The 10,349-nt window shown below is 35.0% G+C and overlaps 1 protein-coding gene across 1 annotated transcript; it reads right to left on the bottom strand.

The window, feature by feature from the left end:
* Positions 1 to 7,993: 7,993 nt before the first annotated feature.
* LOC121725448 (UPF0669 protein C6orf120 homolog) lies at positions 7,994 to 9,417 on the bottom strand. The gene is made up of 4 exons (XM_042112439.1): positions 8,997 to 9,417; positions 8,810 to 8,901; positions 8,427 to 8,561; positions 7,994 to 8,145 (listed from the first exon to the last, which is right to left on the bottom strand). The coding sequence occupies exons 1-4, from the start codon at positions 9,293 to 9,295 to the stop codon at positions 8,021 to 8,023; spliced, it is 651 nt and encodes a 216-aa protein (XP_041968373.1). The 5' UTR covers positions 9,296 to 9,417; the 3' UTR covers positions 7,994 to 8,020.
* Positions 9,418 to 10,349: the final 932 nt, after the last annotated feature.

Here is a 10,349-nt window from a genome sequence, read left to right as displayed (position 1 = left end):
TAATATAGGTGGGCAATTTCAAAAAAACGTGTACGGGGTATAAAATTTCATTTTAATTTTTATGTCGGTTTTTTCTTTTTTTCTATAATGTAATAGGAAATATAGTTTATTATACAAAAAAAAACAAAAAAGAACGCGGAATTTAAGGCATTTTCCTGATAATATCAAAAATGACCGTAGAAAAAGTCACCCTACGGAGGTCACATAATGCTACCTTCTTGTTGTTTTAAATTGTTTAAAAATTAACCATTCTATTTAGCACTAATACATTTTTGGTATCAAATACTATACAAGTTTTGCAATGTGTAAACAATAACAATAATCAAAGAAAAGTGATTAATAACAGTAAAACTTGGTCACATACCTGAACAAAGAAATTGAAGCACCTGCACTTCAACAACATTTCCGCGCTTGTCGCTAGTTAGTTTGCCAGTAAAAACAAAAAGACGTACCTATCGATGAAGAACATACGTTGTTTTGCAGATCGTGCCGAATACTTTCTAGTATTAGAAGAATTTTTGCAAAAACGAGCGGTCACAAAGCGGAATCTTCCGGAAGACTAAAATTTTCGTTTTAAATTCAAATTAACTTTTAAAAGAAATTACATATAAAAATATATAATTGATACCTTCAACTGATACATTTGACTTTCGAGATTTTAAATTATATATAGAAATCACTTCTAATACTCGATATTTTTAAAAATCAATCATTATCTGATCTTAGTTGAAATCTTAGTTGAAATCTTAGTTGAAAAGGAAGGGGACAGGTATATTTGATGATTTTCAATACTTTAAAACCTTCGTAAGTTTTTTATTTAATAAAGTAACAACAAGACGACAATTTATATAATATGTATGTCGCAGCCGACTGGTTTAAATAGCCGTTCAATCAAACAGCTAGCCCTTTGACTGAACAACGCCATTCAATCACACGGCTATACGTCGTTTAGCCGACTTGTTGACTACAACGTTCAACACTACAGCTAGACGGCGCTTAGCCAACTGGTTTAATGGCAAATTAACTAGGGCGACCATTAGCTTAAGATGTAATTTGGGAGAATAGGAAAACTTTTTGTATTTTATTGAAAGATTATTCTCGGATTAAGTTTAAGGGGTGACCAAAAGTTTAATGCAATAAGTAAAAATAAAAAATTCTGAGGCGATATTTGTGGCGGTCGCCGGCTGCTGCCGCAGCACAGTCACAGTTCTAACCTAACCTACTTTTGGACTTTCTGGATTGTGTTTGTTTTTGTTTTGGCGGAGGGCTGCGCCCCCTTTTGTTTGGCGACGGTCGCCGGCTGCTGCCGCAGCACGCTCGCTGCGCTCGCTCGGTTCCCTCTGTGTTGTGGTCTAAGTTCTAACCTAACCTAACCAACTTTTGGACTTTCTGGATTATGTTTGTTTTTGTTTTGACGGGGGGCTGTGTCCCCCAAATCCGGTGGGCTGCGTCCATCCATTTCATAATCCCGTAATTTCTCCTCGAATATTTGTTGAAATTTTTATTCACTCGTCTATGTGCCTCTACCATTTTTGTCTCTTTAATAATACTTGTAACTTTTATTAACTACTTTCTTTCCGAAAAACAACCACAAACACCAACAAACACCTGCTAGTTGACGCCATATTGTAAATAAAACGCACCTAGCGCCGCAGCGGTGCGCGCTGAACTACTTCAATTAGACGGCGGCTTTTAAATCAGCTGTAGTGTTGAACGTTTTGAGCGACTAAAATATTCAATATAAAATCTAGACGTGTGATTGAATGGCGTTGTTCAGTCAAAGGGCTAGCTGTTTGATTGAACGGCTATTTAAACCAGTCGGCTGCGACATGTATTTAAACATAATATACTTTTTTCACTTAAATTAATATATTCTGTTAAAAGTTATTTATCTCAACAAAATAAATTAATAAAGTCGAGGGACAAGGCAAAATCAGGGGGTACACATTTTTTGAAAATGCCCAGGTACATTTTTTAAAGTTCTGAGTACGTCCCATAATATTCAAGACAAAATGACATCTAGTGTAAAATAGTTGAACCACGTAGTAACATTAACATCGACCTAAGCTAATAGTTTTGCTTTTAGCCGATAGATGAAATATTGAAAAGTGGGTGGAGCTTGACACCCCCTCGCCCCGCAAATTGTCACGCATTGTTTCATATGGAAACTTGATTACGAAACCTCCTCTTAGTATTAGCTCCGTGGTTCTAAGTTTCCATCGACTCGTCGATCGAAACAACATCGACACGTTACCTCGATTTACTGTATATAGAGACAGATACAGAGGTAACTTATTGTCCGTCAAGAAAGTGAAGGAATTAAAAAGTGGCATGGATTTGAAAGGGATGACAATACAATGTTGCCACTTTACAATTTCTTCACTTTCTTGACAGACTATAGTCCTCTGATTCCTCCTTCAAAATAGATCGCCTATCTAATTACATTTTTAAGGTTCCGTAGCCAAATGGCAAAAACGGAACGGATTGTCTGTCTGTCCGTCCGTAATTATGTCACAGCCAATTTTCTCCGAAACTATGAGCTATACTATTGATACTTGGTAAGTAGATGTAGTCTGTGAACCGCATTAAGATTTTGATACAAAAATTGAAAAAGTAATAAAAATTTTAGGGGTCCCCATAGGTACAACTGAAACAATTTTTTTTTTTCATCTAACCTATGCGTGTGGGGTATAGGTCTTTAAAAATCATATTGAGGTTTCTAACATCATTTTTTTCTAACCTGAATAGTTTGCGAGAGAGACTCTTCTAAAGTGGTAAAATGTGTGTCCCCTGATTCCTCCCACCTCTAACTTCTAAAGTAAAAGCATTATAATTCTAAAAAAATAAATGATGTACATTACTATAAAAACTACCAACGAAAATTGGTTTGAACGAGATCTAGCAAGTAGTTTTTTTATACGTCATAATTAATGGTAATTTAACTTTCAATAAATCAACTGAAATATAAAAATATATCAAAAACCAATCAATTTTATAGAAATAAACCTTATTGCTGCTGCGAAACCCTTCATGGGCGAGTCCAACTCGCACTTGACCGGTTTTTTTTTTCAAATATCTTCAGGAAGAGTGAGTCTATGCCTCTACGTTTTTATTAATTTATCATAAAGATCTTTCAGTTGTGTGTGTGACCGGTACTCGGTACCGGTCGGTCGGTGGGTTACGGGGCATTTGTTTGCGATTTTTGAAGGGTCATATTTTTATTTATTAGTAAGAAAAAAACGAACGTAGATGCATAGCTCTAACAGATCCCAATATTGTATATATTAATATATTAATACATATTAATACGTGAGCCAAAAACTTTGTATCCCTTTTGACGAAAAATGTGGAAATGTAGGAGAATGAAATTTTGCACAGTTATATTTAGTTTATATTATGAAGGGGTGCATCGATCAAATATTATTTTGATATTATGCTTTTATCATACATTTTTTTAAGAAATAAAACATTACACACACTACAACACACACACTAGGAAAAATGACAGATTTTTTAGTGACAAGCCTATACATACGTTTATTTATGGTTGAAGTCTGTTGACAACAAGGTGACAAATTGAAAATGGATTATAGTTTTTTTTATTGAATTTTATATACTACTAGCTGTCCCGGTGAACTTCGTGTCACTTAAAAACCTTCCCTGGACTTCTACGAATATTTTAAGACTAAAATTAGCCCAATCCGTTCAGCCGTTCTCGAGTTTTGCGCTTAGCAACACATTCAGCGACTCATTTTTATATTATAGATTTGGCAATGCTTACACGGCCAGTCTGAGATCAGCTGAGTCACAGAGACAAGAGTTGAAAAAAATAGGTAGTAGCTTACAAAATATAGATAGTAGTCCTAATGTCGTTGAAACTAAGGTCGAATTTCGACCATTGGGCGATCTTTATTAAAAAATAATTTGTCTAGACGCATTGAGGGAGTAAATTGGGGAATACGTTTGTATGGAAAAACAATGCGAGCGTACCCTTTTAAGTGTCTAAACACACTAGGCCGAAGTTACGCGGCGTAAATTCCGCATGACTACGCCCGCAATGTATTTTAAATTACCGACGACACACTATTCCTTCACGTTCCGTCCGTATTTTGGTGGTATTTTGTATGCGTTTGACATTGCTGGCGGAATCATGCAGAATTTACGCCGCGTAACTTCGGCCTAGTGTGTTTAAATTCAAATTCAAATTCATTTATTTTTGCGTATGTGTGTTACAATAATTTAGGTCTTATATTTGATATTAGGTTCAACACATAGGCCTTTGTTGGCATGCAAAATTAACAATAGAGAATTATTACAGTCTAAAACAGGTCATAAAAGAATTATACAGTCAACAATAATTAATATAATGTAGTAAAATGAATTCATTAATCAAAAGTTTAGACACTAATACTTTGTATAATTTTTAAATTAGTATGATCGTACAGTAAAAATGTTTTTACTTTTTACGTAATTTACAGCAAATTTAATAATTAATGTAGAAGTCACTAAAGAGATATTATAAATAATTTTCGAGTCACAAGCAAAAACATTGAAAAAGATTTTTCCCCCTTCCACCCTCCCCCACTGCCCTCCCTCGGGGACTTTTAGTATATTCATCTGGACATCTTTAGGAACAACTGTACCAACTTTCAAAACTACATGAATTATTCGGTCTGAATTCCTTAATTTTTTCAGGCTGTGTAGTTTGCCATGAACACCTGTTTTGCAATGATCTGTTGCCAATAACTTATCACTCTTCTGTAACTTGCGAAAACGCCTCTGTAGACTCATAACTCATAAGTCATAACTGATTGACATCAATTCATAAAGTTAATATACAGTGTGTATTCTATCTACAAGAAACACGTACACATCCTAAAGTATTATCACTTATTTTTGTTACACCCTGTACATAGCTAGGTACCTATACTAACTTAATGCATCAGTTTTTTTTAATGAAATAAGGGGGCAAACGAGCAAATGGGTCACCTGATGGAAAGCAACTTCCGTCGTCCATGGACACTCGCAGCATCAGAAGAGCTGCAGGTGCGTTGCCGGCCTTTTAAGAGGGAATAGGGGAGGGTAGGGATGGAAAGGAATTATGGGAGGGAAGGGAATAGGGTAGGGGATTGGGCCTCCGGTAAACTCACTCACTCGGCGAAACACACGCTAATTCACGCCGGTTTTCTGTGAGCACGTGGTATTTCTCCGGGCGAGCAGGCCCATTCGTGCTGAAGCGTGGCTCTCCCACGTACAAATATTAAACTATTAAATATTAACAGTTTAATATTTTTAACTGCTACCTCATTTTGGCGGTGATAATGACTTATCAGTTATCACCGCCAAAATGAGGTAGCAGTTAAAAATATTAAAGAAGCACCTACTTATCAAAGATTGTCTTTTAAGAATGTTTAGGGTCAATTTATACTAGCGCAGAGTCGAAGCGCATCGAAGCGAATTATCAAAAACTGAATACATACATATATCAAATTCAACCTTAACTCCAAACCATTAACGTACATATTACTTCAGAGATTTAAAAAGGCGCGCGCATTGGCGCGCACTCGCGCGAATTCGCTTGACCAACGCTTTTTGGTGCGCGCGCGATCTCGCGCATCCATGCGCCTACAAGCGAATCTACGCGTCATCACTGTGTAGGCATTCTGGCGAATTCGCGCGCACTCGTTCGACCTGTCGCGAATTTGACGCTTTCACGCTTCGATTCGCTTCGACGGAATGCGCGCGAATTCGCGTCGCGCGTTTTTAAATTCTCAGAAGTAATAAAGTGCGTTAACACATTGGAGTTTTAAGGTTGAATTTGTTATGTTCAAATTCGCTTCGATGCGTCATGCGCTTCGACTCTGCGCTAGTATAAAATATTGACCCTTAGCAAGAATGTCTTATAGAAGATAATAAAATATTGTGTTTTTAGTTTTAACTAAAACTAAACCAAATTGTTCAAAAAGCTTCTGTCACCTCAAAAAGTTGACATCAAACTTTACTTATACCAATGATAATGTAAGTAAGACCATGCAAGTAGGTTTAATATGCCACTTATAACTTTAGGATCGCTCGGTGAAAGTGGAGGGATCATAAGTGGGGGCAAGTGTACAATATCCGAGCAAATTGCGACAAACTGTCGCAGTTAACGCAGGCAGATCAGACCCGAGCACTTGCGTCACGACGCCGACGACAGACTACCCGGTGCCTCTAGACCAGAGGTTCCCAAACTCCTTTGTTTCGTGGCCCACTTTTAAGGTGTTGGTGCATACTGCGGACCCCCAGAAAAAAATATTTATTCAACATCATATGGGTTACCTAAACATTTCTACTGAGCAAATTTTAAAGTTGTGCACAGTCTACACCCAGGCTTACAATATTTAAGGATGCATAGAATTAGAACGTATATTTTGATATCGTTGTAAGGATATATATAAATTATATAAGGTCAAATTCCGTACTGCATCCAATTAAATTATGAAAGTACTAAATATGTAAAAAATTGGTCACCCAGACACTTATTATCAATTATAATGATTTTTTATAATAGATTTTTAAAGAACTATTCGATATTTAATTATTATTGAACAAAATTCTGTTGTAATTTGACTACCGCAAATGGCGGCCAAGAAAGCTCGGCAAAGCTTTAAATGCAGGTGGCGAAAAAAGGAACTAACGCTGGCACATACAAAAACGACATATTTGACAGTTCTTCTTTACCAGCAGCGCCCCCAACCAAGTCCATATAAAGTCTTGTCGCATCCTTCGAAGGATAATTTTCATAAATTTCAATTTGAAATATTTCCTCAGAATTACCGGTGAACCCACTTTTTTTGAGCTTAAAAAATCGCATATCGTACGAAGAAATTAATAAGCAGTTTTTTAGCTGTTTATCTTTGATACAAAGTTCCCAATTCTGACGAATTCTCAGAAATTTAGTATCAATCGATGCAGGATGTTTTATTCTACTATATATTTCGAATTTAGGTCAGAATCTTTGAATTTATAAATGTTATATACATCCTGAAGCTATAAGATTGCTCTCAAGTTATTATTTTATATTTTATTTGTATTTTGTATGCACCATAGAATGATCTGTTAATTAATTATTACTATTTACTAATTACCATTAATAATAATTTATAATTGTAGTTGTGTAAAAATAAATATTTAGTATTGAGTTGCATTGTTTTATTTAAGCATAATAAATAATAAAATAATATGGACTAGAAAATTGTTTGTAATCTACAAATCATTTTAGTACTAAAATAATCTAATTAATAAAAAATCCACGAGTATATTTCATTGTCAGTTAAAATTGGATTATAATATACCTACTTAATATAATTCAACAATAACTTGTTGGCAACATGTTAAATGGTCATGGGTGTAGCCAGGATTCTAAATGGGGGGCTTGAGAGAGAGAGAAAATCCTAGAAATTCGAATTCGTGATTTTTAACATAATAATATGAAATACGAGCAAACTGGGATTGAATGCCTCCCCTCACCCGCAACCCGTACCTCGCTACGCACATGTAAACGATTGACGAAAAGATGTCTAAAACTATGCATAGAGATTAGAGCCAAAACAAAAATTATAGGTAATTGTAAAAGGCTCCACTAATAGTATACAAAAAAATCTGTGTGTATAGTTGTGTACCTATTATACCAGCACAGACATAATATATAAAGAATGCAGTCAAAATATTTTTTTTTACTTTCTAGAAAAAAATATTCTATTATCATTCACTCTATCCCTAGCTATATCTAAGCATTATTTAAACACCATTCAACAAAAAGCTTACAATATTTCAATGGAAATATGTCCACTATAATTATTTATAATTCTGTATCTAAGTAAAACTAAAGAATAAAAAAATATTTACACGACTAAACTATTAATAATAATCCATATTGCCAAGCCATTTGACAGACAATAACAGCCACATTCATATTAATTTACGCTTGGTTAAGTGTGAAGCATGGTTTGGATCACTACAAAAATGTTATGACAAACAACTATAAGAGGAACATTTCGAAAATGGCATCCAACATGTTCAGCAGGCGAAGGAATCTCGGCCGCTCCTCCTCTGTTTTCTTCGTTGCTATTTTCTCTTTGCTCTTCTTAGCCTCTATCTGGATATCTACAATAAACACACAAAATTAATTTGCTATAGTTTTTAGTCCATAAATTTGAAATATTATATATCATGTCTGAGTAAGAAAAACATCAGCAAAATGTGTGCACAATTGCACATGCAGTGGTATAAACTCATTTTAAGTATTAGTTCCCTTGTATATAACATGGTATTCTCCTATTGATGATAATAACAATAAAAATGTAAAAAGTAGCTTTAAAAATCTCAGAAGAAAATAACACCAAAAGTAAAGCGCCCTGATCTGGTTTTTATTAAAATCGTCTCACCACTTCTGTCAGGTATCTGATGAGCCCGCTCGATGGCTAGCAGCTGCTCCTCGCTGAGTATTGCCGATGTGTCCAGAAAAACTTGGATGCTGAACTCTGACAATGCATGAGACCAGTCGCCAAAGACACCTATACCTACACAACCAATATAAACAATAATGAGAATACTACAATATAACTAGCTAAAAGTCCAGCTTTGTGAGGGCTTGTGTCGTCATACCTTGACTGACTGATGATGACACATTGCAGTAGCAAGGGGAGCTATCTATCTCAAATACCTGAATTAACAATAGAACACATGTTATAAATTATAATAACAAATGTTTACAAAGTATATTAGCGAATGTTATGCAAAATTATGGTATATTAAGTAATCAACAAACCAATTGGTCTCGGGAAATCAGCAGGAATGTTCACAACATCTGGGCCACAGGTGGCTGAGCTAAAATTGTTTTTGTCCACTTCATAGCCTGGCCTGTAACATAATATTGAATTATTGATATTGACACGAATTAAAGAATTAATATATACTAACAGATTACCAAACCTTTTAATGTGGTAAAAACTTACCTCACCGTATCTGCTACGTAGAGATCGGCGTCTCCCGTTAGAGAGTTTAATTCCAATAACAGAGGTCCGATGTGGCCCAGTTGCCAGTATGAGAAGTTGCCGGCGCCGACTGAACCGGCAACGGTGTCTAGTAGAACTTTATCTGTCTCTATTTGCACATAGCCCGTGAATAATGTGGATAACGTCGAAGTTAATATGATTGCCAACAGTACTAAAATAACTTTTCGCCTCATTTCGTTTATCGTATAAATAAAGAAGAACGATACGAGAAGAGTTAAATAAACTAATAACACATCCATTACTTACGTACAATTAAATTTCCTATATATAATAAAGTACTCTGTGCTTTATAATAATACTAAATTTACCAACGAATTGTAACGAATTTTCATTCACAATTCGCATTTTCATCGCACCGTACCTACCCACGTATATAGTACGGTACCTCAATCATAATTCATAGATGAACAGTGTTGCCAACCCCATCATAGAGCTAAGCTGTAGATATGCTAGAAAAAAACTGTAGAAAACTGTAAATATCAAATTGAAAAACAGTAAGTCTACACTTTTATATTGAATGATTTTTTATTATTTAATTATGGTAATAAATAGAGTATATTTCAGGAAGCCGGGAATTAAAAACCAGAAAAATCATGAAATATGTCTGTTTTACCGACTTTAAATTGGTAAAACCATAAACCTATAATATTAAGTCTATGGGTAAAACAGACATCGATCGCTCGGTCGATCGATGTCTGTTTTACCCATTACGACGTTAAGGTGTTTTACCCATTACGACGGTAAGGTGGAATAAGCCCCTTATTCCACCTTACTTATAGACGTCCTAATTAGGATCCTAAAAAAGACAAATTAGAAGCTTCTGATTCTGATTGCACCAATCAAAAGCATCTATATATTAATAAGTTTAATATAATAAAATAGACGACGCTGGCTAGCTCATAAAAACTGTAGATTTCGAGGCCTAAACTGAAAACTGAGAGTATTTCCGAAAAACTGTAGATCTACAGCTAAAACTGAGGGGTTAGCTACACTGTAGATGAAGTATATACTATAGATGTAGTCTTAGCCCGTCATCGCTTGGCCATTTTGTGCTTATTTTCATACAAGTAGTTAGTAGTTATTTTCTTGAATATTTCTATTTGTCGATTATTTCGAAGCACATTATGATACAGGAAAGAAAGTCAATTAGTTCATGATATCGATTAACTATAGTTCAAGTGATGAGAATCAGTAAACACACGTAAAAAGCTATGCAATTTTTATAGCTAAATAATTATTAATTGATGTGACATTTTTAGCACTAATGCCTTATATAGCACGAATAAGGGATGA

Source organism: Aricia agestis, chromosome 3, assembly GCF_905147365.1.
Source record: "Aricia agestis chromosome 3, ilAriAges1.1, whole genome shotgun sequence".
In the NCBI taxonomy this organism is placed as follows: domain Eukaryota; kingdom Metazoa; phylum Arthropoda; class Insecta; order Lepidoptera; family Lycaenidae; genus Aricia; species Aricia agestis.
This window is presented reverse-complemented; position numbering and strand designations above follow the sequence as displayed.